The sequence below is a fragment of the Cherax quadricarinatus genome, chromosome 86, assembly GCF_038502225.1.
Source record: "Cherax quadricarinatus isolate ZL_2023a chromosome 86, ASM3850222v1, whole genome shotgun sequence".
In the NCBI taxonomy this organism is placed as follows: Eukaryota; Metazoa; Arthropoda; class Malacostraca; order Decapoda; family Parastacidae; genus Cherax; species Cherax quadricarinatus.
In genome coordinates, this window is record NC_091377.1 from 8,842,004 (window position 1) to 8,864,052 (window position 22,049).

Consider the following 22,049-nt stretch of genomic DNA (forward strand, 5'->3'; position numbering starts at 1 on the left):
TACCATTGTGCCATTTGTACCATTATACTACTTATACCATTATACCATTTATACCATTATACCTTTTATATCATTATGCCATTTGTACCATTATAGTATTATACCATTTATACCATTATACCATTTATGCCATTATACCATTTATACCATTATGTCATTATAGCATTTGTACCATTATAGCATTATACCATTTATACCATTATACCATTTATACCATTATACCTTTTATATCATTATGCCATTTGTACCATTATAGCATTATACCATTTATACCATTATACCATTTATACCTTTATGCCATTTATACCATTATACCATTTATATCATTATATCATTCATACCTTTTATGCCATTATACCATTATGCCATTTATACCTTTATGCCATTTATACCATTATACCATTTATACCTTTATGCCATTTATACCATTATACCATTTATACCATTATATCATTCATACCATTTATGCCATTATACCATTATGCCATTTGTACCATTATACCTTTATGCCATTTATACCTTTATGCCATTTATACCATTATACCATTTATACCATTATACCATTTATACCATTATACCATTGTCAACAAAATGACAAAAGCTTTGAAAGCTTGAGGACAGGAACAGTTGTTTTCCTACATTGTACCAATGGAACCTCTGATGCAAGAGACCATCTATTTACACCGAAGCTTGTGTGGTTCTGAGTGACGTAAATCAACGTACAAGAACCATCAGGTGTCTCAGCGAACGACAAGAATAATGTTTGGAGTGATGTTCCCTGTAATTCTACTGCCTCGTCTGTGAGCACTACCATCAAGTTTGATGGATCAAACACCGACTCAAGGCTGAGGGATTGATTACTCAAGTTTGATGGGTCAAACACCGATTCAAGACTGAGGGACTGATTACTCAAGTTTGATGGATCAAACACCGACTCAAGGCTGAGGGATTGATTACTCAAGTTTGATGGATCAAGCACCGATTCAAGGCTGAGGAACTGATTACTCAAGTTTGATGGATCAAACACCGATTCAAGGCTGAGGGACTGATTACTCAAGTTTGATGGGTCAAACACCGACTCAAGGCTGAGGGATTGATTACTCAAGTTTGATGGATCAAGCACCGACTCAAGGCTGAGGGATTGATTACTCAAGTTTGATGGATCAAGCACCGATTCAAGGCTGAGGAACTGATTACTCAAGTTTGATGGATCAAACACCGACTCAAGGCTGTGGGACTGATTACCTTAAACTACTACCCCTCCTCCTCATGTTTCACCTTTCTCTGCATTGGACTGAAGAAACCACTGCGTGACGAAACGTTTCCCGTGTTACTACGATTTGTTTACACCCGCGTTATTACGATTTATTTACACCCGTGTTATTACGATTTTGTGAATTAGGATTGCAGTTTACGTTGCACGTTGACATGACTTGCGTCAATGCACCTGCAAGCCTTCCCAGATTTCCTATATTGCAATGACAGAAATACAAAAATTTAACTGGTACAAATATCTTTTTTCTGGTTCAAATGAACTAGCACCTCCCATTAAGGTCCAATTATTAGACTAATTATCCCTCACAAGATAATATTGATGGGTTTATCTAAGTTTACAGGGGGTGAGGGGTATTAAACAGTGTGGGGTATTACGTTTAAGGGGGTGTTAATGAGGGTATTACTTGGAGGTAGTAATGAGGGTATTACCTGGCGGTAGTAATGAGGGTATTACCTGGAGGTAGTAATGAGGGTATTACCTGGAGGTAGTAATGAGGGTATTAACTGGAGGTAGTAATGAGGGTATTACCTGGAGGTAGTAATGAGGGTATTACCTGGAGGTAGTAATGAGGGCATTACCTGGAGGTAGTAATGAGGGTATTACCTGGAGGTAGTAATGAGGGTATTACCTGGAGGTAGTAATGAGGGCATTACCTGGAGGTAGTAATGAGGGTATTACCTGGAGGTAGTAATGAGGGTATTACCTGGAGGTAGTAATGAGGGTATTACCTGGAGGTAGTAATGAGGGTATTACCTGGAGGTAGTAATGAGGGTATTACCTGGAGGTAGTAATGAGGGTATTACCTGGAGGTAGAAATGAGGGTATTACCTGGAGGTAGTAATGAGGGTATTACCTGGAGGTAGTAATGAGGGTATTACCTGGAGGTAGTAATGAGGGTATTACCTGGAGGTAGTAATGAGGGTATTACCTGGAGGTAGTAATGAGAGTATTACCTGGAGGTAGTAATGAGGGTATTACCTGGAGGTAGTAATGAGAGTATTACCTGGAGGTAGTAGAGGTCGTCCTTGGAGAAGAAGTAATGCCCTGTATCGTTATATACAGGTCCCTCGTCCGTGTACCAGGTTACCTGAAACCACACACTCAACATTACACTTGTTCAACAGTAATACTAATTCAGGTAACTTTACCTGCACGGTCTGAGTCAAAACTGACATCTGTCAAACTACAGTTTGTGAATTTTGAGACAACAAATACATGAGTGAAAGGGAGTTGGATTTAAGTGGAACTCATACCTGAGTTAATAAGGTTATCTGAAGTCTACCTGGAAGGTATTACGGGGATCAACGCCCCCGCGGCCCGGTCCATGACCAGGCCTCCCGGTGGATTAAGACCTCATCAATTAGACTTATTCCTTAGGTAGCACTGAAAATAGGTTCAGCAAATATTTTTGTTAGTGGATTTGGGTTGGAGAAGAACCTATCTAGTATGGGCCAGTAGGCCTCCTGTAGTGTTCCTCCTTATGTTCTTATGGTCAGAGTTAAAAGAACACGTGTCAATGGCAGCAGCCAACCCACATGGAACACTAAAGGAAAAGGTCAAAATATAGAAACTCTTACTTTCATTTCTGCCTACATTTTGTGTTTGGTCTCTTATGTTCAGTAACAATCCATACCACGGACGGGGATAGAACCCGCGGTCAGAGAGTCTCAAAACTCCAGACCGTCGCGTTAGCCACTGGACCAGCTAGCCACAATAATATACCTAGTTGGATGAATCTTATTGTGGCTAGCTGGTCCAGTGGCTAACGCGACGGTCTGGAGTTTTGACACTCTCTGATCGCGAGTTCTATCCCCGTCCGTGGTAAGGTTTGTTTGCAATCGTGTCATTACGATTTCGTGAGTCGAGTTCAGTAACAATTTCTGGTCTCTCTTTTTGGCCATTTTTACAATTGGTTTTTATTTTTTCCTTGCATGAACTGTGGAATTGTGTACTATAAATTACCTATTTAATTAAGCATGATCTATTGTTAAACCTATTTTCTTCGTTTATTTTCTAATTAGATTCATTTCGTGACTTACTTATCTAGTGGAAGGTCAAGATAAGGGTGACTAACTTACCTAATGGAGGTTTTAGATAAGGGTGACTAACCTACCTAATGGAGGTTTTAGATAAGGGTGACTAACCTACCTAATGGAGGTTTTAGATAAGGGTGACTAACCTACCTAATGGAGGTTTTAGATAAGGGTGACTAACCTACCTAATGGAGGTTTTAGATAAGGGTGACTAACTTACCTAATGGAGGTTTTTAGATAAGGGTGACTAATTTACCTAATGGAGGTTTAAGACGAGGGTGACTGACCTTGGGCTTGGGATGACCTTTGATCTGGCAGGTCAGCAGGGCTCTCCGCTCCTCACTGGCTACTACCACCTTGCTGACCTCAGCCTCCACCCACACATCTGCTGACACTAGGACGAGTGATGAGAGGTGAGGTTGGTGGTGGTAGTGACAGTGGTAGTGGTAGTGGTGGTAGTAATGTGTGTGTGTGTGTGTGTGTGTGTGTGTGTGTGTGTGTGTGTGTGTGTGTGTGTGTGTGTGTGTGTGTGTGTGTGTGTGTGTGTGTGTGTGTGTGTTTTATGAATCATCTCAGACATCATCATTACGCCGCTGCCTAATAATTAATGGCCAACATACTGCAAGAATTGTGTATCTTTAGAACTGTCAGTAAGCCTAAATTAACTTAGAAGTTCTTTGTAAGAAAAAGTTACACTAAAACCTTAGCTAACTCCTGCGCTAAATAACTTACATGGATTCAGTATATTGCGAAACAACATTGGAGTACTTACACTTGACCTGGAGGTAAAAGGCTCGCTCCTGGGGATCCAGGACACCATTAGAAGCAGAGCAGAAGTAGTAGCCAGCGTCTTCCCTTCTGATGTTGACCAGGTGCAGCGTCGGGCCCTCACTCAGCACCTGTTCCTCGTTCTGCACACACAGACACACACATGAGAGACAGGTAGAGCGTGCAACTCGATACGGCGTAAGCTGTCAGTGGCCCTATAAATCCCCATCATGAAGTCAAGCAGTGAATAATTAGACACATGCAATATGTGGGTACCTTTATTTGTAGACGTATCGCCATGCGGTGGCTTTTTAAATACAATTGAGTACAGTCTTCCTATTACGTATCTCCATGAACTGAAATGATAAAGCTACAGGAGGGCGAAACGTCTACAAATAAATATACCTAGATGTTGTACATGTGTCTAATTCTTCATCTTGTCGGTACTGTCTACCATTCACGTACAAGACAGGTAGTATTAACTGCACCTAGATTACGCAGCTCAGTTCAGCAAAGAATGAAAAAGCAGTTTAAAAAAGTTAATATTCCTCGCACCTAGCAGTCCTAAGCCTACTAACTCTTTGGTTTACCATGAACCCAGAAGCCCAACGTCTCTCTTGGAACGATCACGTCAGCAATAAGCTCGAGAACATAAGGAACACTGCAACAGGCTTACTGGTCCATACTATGCTGCTCTATATTCTAATATTGCACATGTGTCTTCACATTTCTTGGTATTTTATACTATATTTTACCCATATGAACGACCTACCACACTCCTACTCATCCTGATACAGGAACTAAGATAGAGGACGCCATTGTAAGCTTATAGAATCCTTCAAGACTACGGTGCTGAGGGACTGATTACCTAATCTTTTCCATAGAATTCTTCACCTTATGTCCTTGTATTGGTAAAGCCACTAGTTGGCGAAACGTTTACAATAAAGATATCCAGATGTTTCACATGTGTCTGATTTTCATTGTAGAACATTCAGTTTTCAGTTACTCGAAGAGGCACATAACAACATTTTCCAATTTTTCGCATGTCACCATTTTCTTCAGAGACGGAGAGAAAGTGCAACGGACAAGTGAACTAGCAGCAGCAACTCTCACAGCAAAAGTCATTCTTTGAGCTTCCCCAGCGCTCGGGTTTAATGTCCTAAGCTGGGGTGTGGCTCGAAAAGGATCCTGTACTGCTTGCTGCCTTTGCACCTCCTAACGTCGTCTTCTGCTATGCAGCTGCCACACTCTTCGAGCCCAGTGTAGGCGGGGTTTGTGGCAGCCCAAGGTGCCTGGCTTCTCCCTCCGAGCCCCGCGGGGAATGGGGCTAGGCCTGGGGAGTAGGTACTTGTACCATCTTCCATGGTAGAGATTGGTCTGAGACACTCCCGTGAAAGGGAGCCAAAACCGGACCACCTCTTAGAAAAGGCCTGGGCCGGGCGATTATACCGGCGAATCTACTACCTACCTATCTACCATTTTCTTCCACACTTCTTCTCTGGCTGCGGGATAAGATAAGTTAAGATAAGATTTCGTTCGGATTTTTAACCCCGGAGGGTTAGCCACCCAGGATAACCCAAGAAAGTCAGTGCGTCATCGAGGACTGTCTAACTTATTTCCATTGGGGTCCTTAATCTTGTCCCCCAGGATGCGACCCACACCAGTCGACTAACACCCGGGTACCTATTTGCTGCTAGGTGAACAGGACAACAGGTGTAAGGAAACGTGTCGAAATGTTTCCACCCGCCGGGAATCGAACCCGGGCCCTCCGTGTGTGAAGCGGGAGCTTTAGCCACCAGGCCACCGGGCCACGACATATCGACCGCATCGCCACAGTGACTTATCAAGTCACTAACATCTATTTACCCTGGTAGATTTGTTTGTCTCTTGATGAAGCTCACTATGTGAACGAAACGTTGCCATTAAAGGATCGCATTATACCGGGTTATTTGTGTGCCTTTGTGTTCTGTATCGTGTTTCCAGTTGTGGAGGTGGTAAACAATGTGACTTAGGTACTCCTGGATCACAAAATGTGATTTAGGTACTCCTGGATCACAAAATGTGACTTAGATACTCCTGGATCACAAAATGTGACTTAGGTACTCCTGGATCACAAAATGTGACTTAGATACTCCTGGATCACAACATGAGCATGGCCACCTGCTCGTCATCTCCCTTCAGGGACTTAACAGAGACCAGCCAGAACACTAGAAATCATCGCAGGTGTGTATGTTATCCCATACAACGGATACGATAAGGTATATTTGGGCAGAACGGCCAGAAATGTAGACCAGCGAGCGAGAGAGCACCAACATGATGCACCATAACACAAAAAAACACCTGGTGAAATGAAAAGACGCCAGATTGGATTTAAAAGATAAGAATTCGTGCAAGCGACTTTGGCGACTGACCTGCTCGCAGTATCCGACGTGGTGGCTCAAGTCTCTGGTACTTTAAGTAAATCAGGTTTCCTTCTTAAATTAATTCAACTCCACCACACACTACACAAACATATGACTCACGCACTTTGTTGGAACTGACCCCGATGAATTCACCTGATCTCTGTCCACTATGTTTTAAGAGTGTGTCCATATTCTGTACTGGACTGATAAAGCTTCCCATCCAAAGGGCGAAACGGCTCCTAATTAAATGTTCTATGTGGTGCCTGCGTCTCTTCACACGCAGGCACCACATAGAAAGAAATCTTAAATGTTCCTAATAAGGCTAATAGATTTCTTGTATTTATATAAAAATCTATAAATAATAAAAATCCCATGGCTACACTTCAGCGCCATCTATTTTCACGCAGATCAATTTTGGTAACCATGTTAGAGAACGAAAAACAAAACGGGTTCTTAATCCCAAATATATAGTAAGAAATCTCATTTACGAAGATAGGCTGAGGGCACTGGATTTACACTCCTTGGAAATTTACAGAAATAAGAGGAGATATGACCGAAGTGGAAAAGAAAGGAATAAATAAGGGAGATTTAAAGTTACGTTAAAAGTGGTACGCAACGCCGACAAGTTGATGATCAAGGCGTGCAACAGTGTCTTGATTATCAAGATATCAACTCCTGAAAATAACTAACCAGGACAGAACTCATAGGAACAGATTCAAGGTGGATAAACTTAAGTTAAGAAATGATTAAGGAAAGCAGTGGTTTGGCAATAGAGTTGTAGATAAGTGGAACAACCTACCAAAGTAGTGTTATTGAGGTAAGAACTTTGTGTAGCTTTAAAACTAGGTTGGACAGGTACACGAGCAAGTTACACAGGTACAATGCACAGGTACACAAGGTACATGAGTAATGGGTGCCCGGAAAATAACTCACAGAAAATAAGTCACAATTTTGCTTAGGAAAAAAAAGTCACTGGGAAAAAAAGTCTCATTTAATAATAATAATAATAATAATAATAATAATAATAATAATAATAATAATAATAATAATAATAATAATAATAATAATGTAATAATAATAATAATAATAATATATAATAATAATAATAATAATAATAATAATAATAATAATAATAATAATAATAAACATACCTGACGACGCCAGAGGACGGTAGGGGCGGGGTGTCCATTAGCTTCGCAGGAGAGAGTGGTCGTTTCGCCCTCGACTACATACGCCCTCATGGTGGGCGGGTCGTACACTACCATGATGTAAGGTGATGGCTCCTCTACGACACTCTCAGCCTCTGACGAGGTCACGACTCATCAGAAAGCATTAGATATAATAACAGTTAAGTGTAGCAAGGTGGCAAATGGCTGCCGTCAACTTAAGGGGAAACGGACACCCTTAATTTGGACGGTCCTTGGACGTGATCACTTCAAATGCAGATGATTTTGAGGTGATCAAGTCCTAAGGACCGATGCGTCCTCGGTAATTGTCCTAAGTGAATGCATTCGTGTTTTTTCCCCTCGACTGTCGTACGTCCTTATACAAGTAAGACGGTAAACTTGATTGATATAAACAACGGCACGGGGAGGGGGGGATTAAACTCGCGGCAAGCGAGTCGTCAAACTCTAGGCCAGTGCGTAAGCCACTGGACCAGCTACCCACAATAAGATTCAACCAACTAGGTATATATATATATATATATATATATATATATATATATATATATATATATATATATATATATATATATATATATATATATATATGTATATATATATATAGAATATATATAGTCCCACAGAAAACTGTTTACATTTCTCACTCACCTAAGACCTGGAGGGTGTGAGTGACTCTGTGTCGAGCTATACTGCAAGTGTAGCTGTCAGTGTCTTCTGGTGTCAGGTGGTGGATGACAAGGTCAGTGCCTGCAGTGCCTAGCTTGCCCTCGCGGATGATCCGTCGGTATGGCTTGGGAATAATGAACTTTCTTCTTGCCTTTTTCACCTGCATAATGGGCCTCCGGCCGGAGGCTGAGGTACCCTTCACCCAGTTCACTCGTCTGGATCCTGTGAACCAGACAAGATGGTGATCTTGTAAACCTGACTAGATGGTGATCTTGTGAACCAGACAAGATGGTGATCTTGTGAACCAGACTAGAAGGTGATCTTGTGAACCAGACTAGATGGTGATCTTGTGAACCAGACTAGATGGTGATCTTGTGAACCAGACAAGATGGTGATCTTGTGAACCAGACTAGATGGTGATCTTGTAAACCTGACTAGATGGTGATCTTGTGAACCAGACAAGATGGTGATCTTGTGAACCAGACTAGAAGGTGATCTTGTGAACCAGACTAGATGGTGATCTTGTGAACCAGACTAGATGGTGATCTTGTGAACCAGACTAGATGGTGATCTTGTGAACCAGACTAGATGGTGATCTTGTGAACCAGACTAGATGGTGATCTTGTGAACCAGACTAGATGGTGATCTTGTGAACCAGACAAGATGGTGATCTTGTGAACCAGACTAGATGGTGATCTTGTGAACCAGACTTGATGGTGATCTTGTGAACCAGACTAGATGGTGATCTTGTGAACCAGACTTGATGGTGATCTTGTGAACCAGACTAGATGGTGATCTTGTGAACCAGACTAGATGGTGATCTTGTGAACCAGACTAGATGGTGATCTTGTGAACCAGACAAGATGGTGATCTTGTGAACCAGACAAGATGGTGGTCTTGTGAACCACACAAGATGGTGATCTCGTGAACCAGACTAGATGGTGATCTTGTGAACCAGACTAGATGGTGATCTTGTGAACCAGACTAGATGGTGATCTTGTGAACCAGACTGGATGGTGATCTTGTGAACCAGACTAGATGGTGATCTTGTGAACCAGACTAGATGGTGATCTTGTGAACCAGAGTAGATGGTGATATTGTGAACCAGAGTAGATGGTGATATTGTGAACCAGACTAGATGGTGATCTTGTGAACCATACAAGAACTGACTACAAGGTATGTATATGTCGTGCCGAATAGGTAAAACTTGCGATTTGGGCTTAAATAGCAACGCTCTTCTTGCCGAATAAAGCAAGCTAAAATCTGTGTATGCAATAATTTCGCAAAAATCATTCTGAACCTAACGAAAAAAATATATTTCATTGTGTTTGTTTATTATTAAATTATTGTAAACTTATCTAAAATATATTTAGTTGGATTAGGCTAAATTAAATTGCGCTTGTTATAATAAGGTCAGGTAAGTTTTCTAAGGTACTTTTGGTACAAAATTATTAATATTTACATAAATATAAATTAAAAAATATATATATCTTTTATATATATATATATATATATATATATATATATATATATATATATATATATATATATATATATATATATATATATATATATATATATATATATATATATATATATATATATATATATATATATATATAAAAGGAAAAAAATTGGATTTCTACAATAGTATTATATACCGACAAGTGCTTTAATAGGACACAGTAACCTGTTTACGTCATTTTTATGAGATTCGTCCATTAGAGACTTAATTCTCACTATGGGAAGAATTGATAAAGTCCCTCATAATGTGTCTCATTCTAGGTGTTTCTCATGCTTGGTTATAGCTCAAGAAATACGAGTAATATAAATTCCAAGGCTATTTTTGCAACTTGATCCATCGTTGCTGAGACATCAGTTGGAGTGGATTATGTAGCGTAACTTTATCTCTGTACTATTGAATCGTCATGACTTCGTTGTTCGCCAGTACACGGTCTGGCAGCAGAACGTCGAACCCACTAAGTCTGAACGAGAGGAAGGTCTCGAACTCACCAGGGAAACCATACTCGACCAATACAGAGTCTATATAACTAACAAATAGCCAGAGACGAGACAGATTCCTGGAAATGACTCGTTAGTGGTGCAGCATGTGAGCTGCAGAGAGGGTTAAATGAGGGATCCGTGGTCGCAATTTCACTGAGTACTACATCTCAACTTGTCCTCGCTCTACAGGGTGTAACTCTGGACTCTGCACCTCTTGGTAGGAGCGGGTCACGCAGTTTCCTTGATCATTCCCACATTGCTTACCGTGGTGTCTATGTTCAGTGGTGTACGCTGGTGTGAGTATTCCTATGCTCACAGCTGTGCTGCCACTTATCCCGCCCCCACGGGGCTCAAAGGGCGGCTTGATAGCTCGGTGGCGCATTATCCACTTATCCCGCCCCCACGGGGCTCAAAGGGCGGCTTGATAGCTCGGTGGCTAAAGATTAAGATTTGAACCGTAACAGGTGCAAAGGCAGCAAGTACTACAGGATCCTTTTGGAGCCACACCCCAGCTTTAGCCCAAGCCCGAGCGCCGGGCTTCTTCTTCCAGACATGACTGTGTTTGAAAACATACACAGATGGATAATAAAATTAATGTGCTTTTTGAGAAATCTTTCCTATGATGACAGATTAAGAACACTGAACTTACAGAGAGTAAATGTTAGGTTGACACCAACAAGTTGTGCAAAAAAGTGTGGATAAGTGTCTTTTTACACTTATGTATGCAGGTAGGTAAGACACATAGGCAACAGTTAGGCAACTTTATTCCGAAACGTATCGCCTACACAGTAGGCTTCTTCAGTCGAGTACAGGAAGTAGGCAGGAGCAGTAGAGATGTGAAAATGATGTAATCAGTTCATCATCCTTGAAGTCGTAGATTTGAGGTTGTCAGTCCCTCAGCTTGGAGAAGAGTTCTGTTCCCTAGTCTGAAACTATTTGAAGATCAAGCGACAGTGTTGAGACTTAACATCTTTAAGTCTCTACTGCTCCTGCCTACTTTCTGTACTCGACTGAAGAAGCTTACTGTGTAGGCGAAACGTTTCGGAATAAAGTTGCCTAAATGTTGCCTATGTGTCTTACCTACCAACCTGTCGGTATTGTATACCATTTTGATGTTCACTTATGTATGCAGTTCTTTGCGACCCTTGAAAAGGAGAGAGAGAGAGAGAGAGAGAGAGAGAGAGAGAGAGAGAGAGAGAGAGAGAGAGAGAGAGAGAGAGAGAGAGAGAGGGAGGGAGACGATATAACTGAAATGCACAGATGATGGATATTAATACCTGGAGAGTTTACCTGGAGAGAGTTTCGGGGGTCAACGCCCCCGCGGCCCGGTCTGTGACCAGACGTAATAAATAAATTCAAATTCCTAAAAACATATATAGGCAACAACAAATCTCTAGACAAAGAATTCAAAAGTTAGATCAACTCAGTTCTAGAATGACTTAGGAACGAACTAATTGGTAATTAGATTATAGAAGAGAGGAACAAACTGGTATCACCAGGCAAGTTTATACTGACTGATTTGTCAAAAAGGTCAAACAGATAACTTGAGTGGGTGTTGTGGGTGTAGACAGGTGGGAGTGGTGGATGTGGGCAGGTCCAGTCCTGCCCATACCAACCATCTTCAACTCCTTTGTATATGTACTTATGCAGACAACGAGTTCTCTCAGACAGTTTTTCCTCCAGACTTAAGACAGGTTATACCTAGCATACATTAGATTACCAGAAATATAACAGGCTGGCACATAAACAGGAGGTTACCCAGGTCTAAATTCCAGCACAAAGTGAATTACGGACAGGTACCAGAAAGGCACAGCGTTACCAGACTGCTAGGTACCTCCTGGACCACTGGTTACAACACAATCAGTAGAATAATCAGACACATGTCCAACAGTTAGGTAACTTTATTCCGAAACCTTTCGCCTATGCAGTAGGCTTCTTCAGTTGAGAACAGAGGAGTCAGCAGAAGCAATAGAGATGATGAGACGATGTAATCAGTCTATCACCCTTGAAGACAGTTTTGAGGCGGTCAGTCCCTCACTGAAAATGGGTTGGGCAAATATTCTTGTTTACTGGGTCTGGGTTTGAGAAGGACCTGCCTAGTACGGGCCAATAAACCTCCTGCAGTGTTTCTCCATTCTCATGTTCTTATATTTACAGACAGTAGAATACCTTACAGACATTTTCATCTTGTCGGTATTGTATACCGACAAGAAGAAAATTAGACATATGTGTAACATCCAGATATGTTCATTGTAGACGTTGGTCTTCAACTCCAAGGCTGATAAATTAGACACATGTGCAACTCTTGGGTATCTTTATTGAGGAAACGTTTCGCCACACAGTGGCTTCATCAGTCCATACAAAGGAGAATCTTGAAGAACAGAAGGAGAATGGGGTAATCAGTCCCTCAACCTTGAGGTTTATAAGCTCCTTCTCAGCACATATGCCGTATTCTATTCAAGATTGATGGACTGACCACATCGACTCAAGGTTGAGGGACTGATTACCTCATTCTCCTCCTGTTCTTCAAGATTCTCCTTTGTATGGACTGATGAAGCCACTGTGTGGCGAAACGTTTCCTCAATAAAGATACCCAAGAGTTGCACATGTGTCTAATTTATCAACATGTCGGTTCTCTGAACCATTCATCTACAACTCCAAGGCTGAGGGACTGATTACCTCATCTTCTGTATATAGTTCTACTGTCTTCCAATTATGTCCTTGAATTTGTACTGATAAAGCCACTGGATGGCGAAACGTCTACAATAAAGATAACCTGATGTTGCACATGTGTCTAATTTTCACCTTACAGACACTGGCTTGCCACGTAAACAGCTGTAAGATCTATTTACCACTACTGTTATAGAGGAGAAAATTACCGTCTATTGTAAACAGATCAAGCACGTTTTTCCCCTTCCCTTTTATGATTTCCAAACTCTTAAACTACTCATGTACCAAACATGTTTAAAATACAATAACCAAGTTAAATACATGTAATCAAACTACGGGCGGAATATTGCTTGGAAACAAAGAGCATATGAGTCCTGTGTTGGAAAATCAACCTGGTAGACAGAAAATATCGTCTGTCCCAGAGACCCATGGAAATACAACAGTTATCTGTCCCCGGGGTTTTAAGGAACATGACAAGTTGTATACCCAGGGTCGAAATAAATGGTATAAAATACCGACACAATGGAAATATAAACACATATGCAGTATAATGTGATCCTTTATTGTCAACGTTTCGCCCACACAGTAGGCTTTTTCAAGTCAAACAGATCTATCTGGGGTGGAAGGTACGCGAGTATTTATAGTCAGGTTCAGAATGTTGAGGTCAGGTGGAGAATGCTGCATCTGATGATGTACCGAGTGGGGTTATAGAGTCTAAAATCTTGGGTAGCTTGGAAAGGAGATTGGATAAGTTTGTGAGCAGATCTTCTACAGTGTTCTTCCATTCCTATGTTCTTATGTGGGATAGCGATGGAGAAGTTTCTTAGCAAGTGGTTCAGTTATGTTATAGAAGCCACTATTCTGGTTGAAGTTGTCGGATATAGAAATAAGTGATGATTCCAGGATTCTTCGGTATTGAGTGTTGTCTTCTGTGGCGATAAGTCTTGAGTTTCTGTAGTTTATCAAGTGGTTGTGTGAATTACGGTGTTGTACACAGGCATTCCTTGTATCGTCAGACCTGCTTGCGTATTGGTGTTCTGAAATACGTGTTTGGAGGTCCCTTGATGTTTCGCCAACGTATAATTTGTTGCAATCATTACAAGGGATTATGTATACCCCTGCAGAGGGTGGAAGCTTGTCCTGTCTATCACTGGTAATGTCCTTGATGGTCGTGGTTGTGGAGGTAGATACTTGGAATGAGGTATTGGAAAAGATGTTGGAAACGTGTTTGGCAATGGAGTTGGTGGGGAGGACTATGTATCTCTTCTCGGCAGTGTCTTCTCTGGATGTGTTGAAGATGTTTAATGCCCGTCGTCTGCAGTCTCTGATGAAGTGACGAGGATAGTGGAGTTTAGAAAATACTTGTTCAATTATAGTGCATTCTTCCTCAAGAAACTCATTGCTGAAGATTCTGAGTGCACGCAGGAAGAAGCCTATAATTACACCACGTTTAGTTTTGGTGTCGTGGTGAGAGTAGAAGTGGAGAAGATCGTTTTGGTTGGTGGGTTTTCGATAGACTTTAAAATGAAGTTCATGGTCAGCTTTGCAGAGAAGAACATCAAGGAAAGGAAGAGTGTTGTCGAATTCTTCTTCAAGTGTGAACTGGATTGAAGGCTCGACCTGGTTGAGCTTGTCTTGGAGAGCTTGAACGTTGAAGCGTCTAGGAGTTATGAGAAGAATGTCGTCAACATAACGGAGCCAGGTGACAGACGAAAGAATAATGGTGGAGAAACGTTCGGCTTCTAGATGTTCCATGTACAGGTTCGCCAGGACCGCACTGAGTGGCGAACCCATGGGTAGTCCAAAAGTCTGCTGAAAGAGGTGATTTTCGAAAGAGAAACACGTAAAGCCAACACATAGTTCAACAAGGTCGATGAAATCGCTGGCTGCAATAGGAAGATCAAGTGAATCGTCAATTTTTCTGCGCATGAGATCGATGGCTTGTGTAGTAGGTACTTTGGTGAATAGGGAAGTCACGTCAAGGCTGGAAAGTTTCTTGTTCTTGATGTTGATGTTGCGAATGCGATTGAGAAGATCACCCGAGTGTTTGAGATGTGCTGGACTGATAGTGCCCAAGAGTTTAGAGAGGTGTTTTGCGAGAATTCCTGAGAGCTGGTGGGGAGCACCAACCATCCAAAACGATCTTCTCCACTTCTACTCTCACCACGACACCAAAACTAAACGTGGTGTAATTATAGGCTCCTTCCTGCGTGCACTCAGAATCTGCAGCAATGAGTTTCTTGAGGAAGAATGCACTATAATCGTCACTTCATCAGAGACTGCAGACGACGGGCATTAAACATCTTCAACACACCCAGAGAAGACACTGCCCAGAAGAGATACATAGTCCTCCCCACCAACTCCATTGCCAAACACGTTTCCAACATCTTTTCCAATACCTCATTCCAAGTATGTACCTCCACAACCACGACCATCAAGGACATTACGTGATAGACAGGACAAGCTTCCACCCTCTGCAGGGGTATACATAATCCCTTGTTTGTAGATGAATGGTTCAGAGAACCGACATGTTGATAAATTAGACACATGTGCAACTCTTGGGTATCTTTATTGAGGAAACGTTTCGCCACACAGTGGCTTTATCAGTCCATACAAAGGAGAATCTTGAAGAACAGGAGGAGAGTGAGGTAATCAGTCCCTCAACCTTGAGTCGATGTGGTCAGTCCATGGACTGACCACATCGATGGACTGACCACATCGACTCAAGGTTGAGGGACTGATTACCTCACTCTCCTCCTGTTCTTCAAGATTCTCCTTTGTATGGAGTGATGAAGCCACTGTGTGGCGAAACGTTTCCTCAGTAAAGATACCCACGAGTTGCACATGTATCTAAATTATCATAATCCCTTGTAATGACTGCAACAAATTATACGTGGGCGAAACATCAAGGGACCTCCAAACACGTATTTCAGAACACCAATACGCAAGCAGGTCTGACGATACAAGGAATGCCTGTGTACAACACCGTAATTCACACAACCACTTGATAAACTACAGAAACTCAAGACTTATCGCCACAGAAGACAACACTCAATACCGAAGAATCCTAGAATCATCACTTATTTCTATATCCGACAACTTCAACCAGAATAGTGGCTTCTATAACATAGCTGAACCACTTGCTAAGAAACTTCTCCATCGCTATCCCACATAAGAACACTGTAGAAGGTCTGCTCACAAACTTATCCAATCTCCTTTCCAAGCTACCCAAGATTTTAGTCTTTATAACCCCACTCGGTACATCATCAGATGCAGCATTCTCCACCTGACCTCAGCATTCTGAACCTGACTATAAATACTCGCGTACCTTCCACCCCAGATAGATCCGTTTGTGACTTGAAAAAGCTCACTGTGTGGGCGAAACGTTGTCAATAAAGGATCACATTATACTGCATATGTGTTTATATTTCCATACCCAGGGTCTCCAGGAACGGAACACCTAACTATCCCAGGGGCTTCAAGAAACATAATGGCTGTCTGTTTCAGCGGATTCAAGGAACATAACAGATGTATGTCCCAGGGATTTCAAGGCACATAATAACTACCTACTCATGAGTTTCAAAGAACATAATAGCTGCCCATCCCAGGGGTTTCAAAAAACATAATTGCTCTCTATTCCAGAGGTTTCAAGGGACATGACAGCTTCCTATTCGTGGGATTCAAAGGACCACAATAGCTGTCTATCCTGGATACACCGGACAACTTAGCAACTGGATGTTAGTTACAAAGACAGTAGCAGTAGCTAGGTATAATACAAAAACTTGTTTATTGCCCTCTAAGCAAGGCCAAGGCTCACCGACATTCTTGATGGAGCAAGGCAGTGTGATGGAGTCGCCTGGGTGACCTTGGAAGTGGCCTGGGCTGGTCAACACCTGTGGAGAAGCTCGTCGCCTGCTGGAAACTGCACCTGTGGACCCACCAACAGCACTCGTAGACCCATCAACAGCACCTGTAGACCCATCAACAGCACCTGTGGATCCATCAATACCTGTAGATCCATCAATACCCTTCACCTTCCTAAATTAGGGATATCGTAAAATTTCTGATAAAAAAATAGCTAATTCACCATGAATCAAGATTAGTGCCACACACACACACACACACACACACACACACACACACACACACACACACACACACACACACACACACACACACACACACACACAAGGTGCCATAAACAAGGCTAATATTCGGTTGAATACTTATCGTTCCTTGTAATTATTAGTGACTATTAATATCCAGTTGTTATTAACTGACTGGAGTTCTTCATTGACAAGTGAGGTAACGCATTGATGAGTGGGGTTGCGCATTGACGAGTGAGGTAGCGCATTGACGAGTGAGGTAGCGCATTGACGAGTGAGGTAGCGCATTGACGAGTGAGGTAGCGCATTGACGAGTGAGGTAGCGCATTGACGAGTGGGATAGCGCATTGACGAGTGGGGTAGCGCATTGACGAGTGAGGTAGCGCATTGACGAGTGGGATAGCGCATTGACGAGTGGGGTAGCGCATTGACGAGTGGGGTAGCGCATTGACGAGTGGGATAGCGCATTGACGAGTGGGGTAGCGCATTGACGAGTGGGGTAGCGCATTGACGAGTGGGATAGCGCATTGACGAGTGTGGTAGCGCATTGATATCTTCTCCACTCAATCCTGAGCTGAATCTACATCATCTATCTTTATACAGAAAAACAATAAGATAAAAGACTACAAAGGTCGCAGACGACATCAGATAAGGTCAACGTGTTGCTTCCATGACTATGTATTTAGAGACATGAATAGACTGACTCAGTGGTCAGTGGATAAATTTCAGTGTGGACAAGGTCAAGGGTCGGTGGTTGACTGAGCCGGTATGAGAGTGAAAATCAAAGGTCAAGGGATATTCAAAGGTCAAGGCTTCTAGGTCAGTAATGAGAGTTAAGGTTCAATGAAAATGGCCAATTCGTTGATTCTATGCTTGGAAAGTTACTTAGTCATGGGTAAGTTAATGTCCATGGAAGAGGAAAACAAACCATACCACGGGTGGGGATTGAACCCGCGGTCAGAGAGTCTCAAAACTCCATCCCGTCGCGTTAGCCACTGGACCAGCTAGCCACAATAAGATTCGTCCAACTAGGTATATTTCTACACCATAGGAAGGTTAGCATAGGCACCACTGTGACCACAAATGCAAGTTTTTACAGACGAATCTCCAGCTAGCGTGGCCGTGACGAACTCTAGCTCATGTCCCCTCGCGGGTTCTATCCCCGCCCGTGGTATGGTTTGTTTGCAATCGTGTCATTACGATTTCGTGAGTCATGTTGACGGCTTTGAGGGGGACCTGAGCTAGAGTTCGTCACGGCCACGCTAGCTGGAGATTCGTCTGTAAAAACTTGCATTTGTGGTCACAGTGGTGCCTGTGCTAACCTTCCTATGGTGTAGAAATATACCTAGTTGGATGAATCTTATTGTGGCTAGCTGGTCCAGTGGCTAACGCGACGGTCTGGAGTTTTGAGACTCTCTGATCGCGGGTTCTATCCCCCCCCCGTGGTATGGTTTGTTTGCAATCGTGTCATTACGATTTCGTGAGCCCATGGAAGAGGATTTGTGCTAGAGGTATAACTAAGCCTGAAGTACCGTGGTTATGTTCAATAGTGTTTTGAGTTCTAATAACTGCAGCTTCTAGACATCATCTTCTGGTTCTGTCCTCTTCCTTAATAAAGGTTTAGACACCTTGATATGCCATAAGCTGTGAATGTCTGACTCTGTGGATTACCCATACGCTTTTCTTTATATTGTGAATTCCTCTCTGAATTGGACTGACTTGTACCTAGTTCAGCCATCAAAACTTTGGAGCCCGGTCCCTGGACCCATTGTGTACCTCTGTAATCTGTAAATACCTTTGTAACTTGGAAATAAATGGTATAAAATACCGACACAATGGCAATATAAACACAAATGCAGTATAATGTGATCCTTTATTGACTACGTTTCGCCCACACAGTGGGCTTTTTCAAGTCACAAACAGAACTAGCTGGGGTTCCTTCCACCCCAGGTAGTTCTGTTTGTGACTTGAAAAAGCCCACTGTGTGGGCGAAACGTAGTCAATAAAGGATCACATTATACTGCATTTGTGTTTATATCACCTTTGTAACTTGTCATGATTGTGACTAGACCTACCTGGAGTTCATTACCTTTGTAAATTGTGAGTTCATTACCTTTGTAAATTGTGAATTCATTACCTCTGTAACTTGCTCAGCTATCAAAACATTGAGGCCCAGTCCCTGGACCCATTATGTACCTCTTTAATCTTTTGACTACCGCCCACAGGATGGGTATGGGGTGCATAATAAACATATTAAACTAACTAAATTGGACTGAGGAAGCCACTGTGTGGCGAAACGTTTCCTCAATAAAGATACCCAAGTGTTTGCACATGTGTCTAATTTACCACCATGTCGGTTCTCTGAACCATTCATCTACAGATGTACATCCTGCATACCTTCTTGTATTCGTGTATTAAGGTGTTAAAGGGCACTTAAGTGTACCTGTCTTCTAATATGTTCATTTTTCCCCTATAATCTACCTTGTCCATAATTACTATTGTATTTACTTTGCCTACTTCCGTAAGGTGAAGTCCAGGATCTTTCATTAATTCTTGGTATAACTTAACAAATTTTGAGAACACTTGTGTTGCAGAGGTCTAGAGCACAGACCGGGGGCGGTGACCCTCGGAACCCTCTACAGGTATCCCCAGGTGCACAGAAAACTTGAAATTGCGTGATGTGGTGCAGCGCTGTATGGCCCTCGTGGGTTTAGAGCTTAGTTTTGCCTAGTTGGAAGTGCTCATTGAAGAATTGTCGTTACGATCACCAACACAACCGTTATTTTTTTTAATATCAATTTTGCAGGCTAAGAGCTGCCACCCTAAAAAAAAAAAAATACCACGGGCGGGGATAGAACCCGCGATCAGAGAGTCATAAAACTCCAGCCCAGCCCTATCTAATGCACCCCTCAGGATGCCACCCATACCAGTCGATTAACACCCAGGTACCTATTCAGGGGCAGCAGGTGTAAGATGTCTAACACCCAGTTACGTACTTACTGCTAGGTAAACAGGGGCAGCAGGTGTAACGTGACTAACACCCAGATACCTACTTAGTACTAGGTGAGCAGGGGTAGCAGGTAAAACGTGACTAACACCCAGGTACCTACTTAGTGCTAGGTAAACAGGGGCAGCAGGTGTAACGTGACTAACACCCAGATACCTACTTAGTACTAGGTGAGCAGGGGTAGCAGATAAAACGTGACTAACACCCAGGTACCTACTTACTGCTAAGTGAACAGGAACAGCAAGTGAAAAAAAACATGTCCAAAGTTTTCACCCGTGCTGGGGATCGACCCCCGGAGATTCGGTATGTAAGCTAAGCGCGTTACCAACTGAGCCAAGGAACAAGCAAGGATTGATCTAATACTTAAAAGAGGAACAAAAAATTCATTAACGACATCAGGACCGAAACAGAGTTCAAAACACCACCTTGTTTTAGGCTCTCAACTCGTACTGACTTTTAGGTGGCCTGGTGGCTAAAGTTCTCGCTTCACACGGCGAGTGTCTGGGTTCGATTCCCAGCCAGGGTAGAAACACTGGCCGTGTTTCTTTACACATGTTGTCTATGTTCCCCAACAGCAAAATAGGTACCTGGGTGTTAGTGGACTGGTGTGGGTCGCATCCTGGGACAAAACTGACATAATTTGCGGGAAATGCTCAGCATAACAAGCGGCTTTCTATATAGTAGTATGTTACTGATGTCAGCTATGGTCTGTATACCTTGTACATGTACCGGTAGTAAATAATGATATTATTATTATTATTATTATTATTATTATTATTATTATTATTATTATTATTATTATTATTATTATTATTATTATTATTATTATTGTTATTATTATTATTATTATTATTATTATTATTATTATTATTATTATTATTATTATTATTATTGAAGAACTGAGACACTTATGCAACACATGGGAATCTTTATTGAAGGAACGTTTCGCCACACAGTGGCTTCATCAGTCCAATACAAAGTAGAAATGGGTAAGGAGAGGAGAAGTTGAGGTAATCAGTCCCTCAGCCTGGAGTCGATGTGTTGAGTCCATGAGTGTTGTAGACAGTACAGCATAGGGCCAGAGAAGTGGCTTATGTACTGTAGTCAGGTGAGTGTAAGCAGGAGGCAGTGGGATCACAGTGGTACCATCCACTAGTGTAAGTTGGTCTTCGTCCAAAGGTTGGACAAGTGTTGAAGAATTCTTTGTACCAAGATCCCGTCATGTTGTAGTGTCTGACAGATGTGATGAATGCTTCTGAAAACCGACTCATTTCTACTTTCTGTAAGACTGATGAAACTACTGTGTGGCTAAACGTTCCTTCAAAAAGATTCCCGTATGCTGTATAAGCTACTCAATTCTTCAGCTTGTCGGTTTTTTAAAAAAAAAAAAACATCATATATTATTATTATTATTATTATTATTATTAATTATTATTATTATTATTATTATTATTATTATTATTATTATTATTATTATTATTAATGATAATAATAATAATAATTATTATTATTATTAATGATAATAATAATAATAATTATTATTATTATTAATGATAATAATAATAATAATAATTATTATTATTATTATTATTATTATTAATTATTATTATTATTATTATTATTATTATTATTATTATTATTATTATTATTATTATTATTATTATTATTATAATTATTATTATTATTATTATTACTATTAATGCTAATAATAATAATAATTATTATTATTATTATTATTGTTATTATTATTAATTATTATTATTATTATTATTATTATTATTATTATTATTATTATTATTATTATTAATGATAATAATAATAATTATTATTATTATTATTATTATTATTATTAATTATTATTATTATTATTATAATTATTATTATTATTATTATTATTATTATTATTATTATTATTATTATTATTATTATTATC

At 41.1% G+C, this 22,049-nt stretch overlaps 1 protein-coding gene across 2 annotated transcripts in view; it reads right to left on the reverse strand.

Annotated features, from left to right (window-relative positions):
- The window catches only part of LOC128702997 (protein amalgam), a 46,530-nt gene that overhangs the window by 15,082 nt on the left and 9,399 nt on the right, over nucleotides 1-22,049 (reverse strand). The window contains exons 2-7 of one of the 2 annotated variants that reach the window (XM_070103618.1): nucleotides 16,821-16,994; nucleotides 8,312-8,551; nucleotides 7,631-7,782; nucleotides 4,082-4,220; nucleotides 3,597-3,694; nucleotides 2,280-2,363 (exon numbers count right to left, since the gene is read on the reverse strand). In XM_070103618.1, coding sequence (XP_069959719.1) covers nucleotides 2,280-2,363; nucleotides 3,597-3,694; nucleotides 4,082-4,220; nucleotides 7,631-7,782; nucleotides 8,312-8,551; nucleotides 16,821-16,994 — 887 coding nt within the window. Of the gene's footprint in view, nucleotides 1-2,279; nucleotides 2,364-3,596; nucleotides 3,704-4,081; nucleotides 4,221-7,630; nucleotides 7,783-8,311; nucleotides 8,552-16,820; nucleotides 16,995-22,049 lie in introns of both variants that reach the window. The other variant, XM_070103616.1, reaches the window with a different exon arrangement.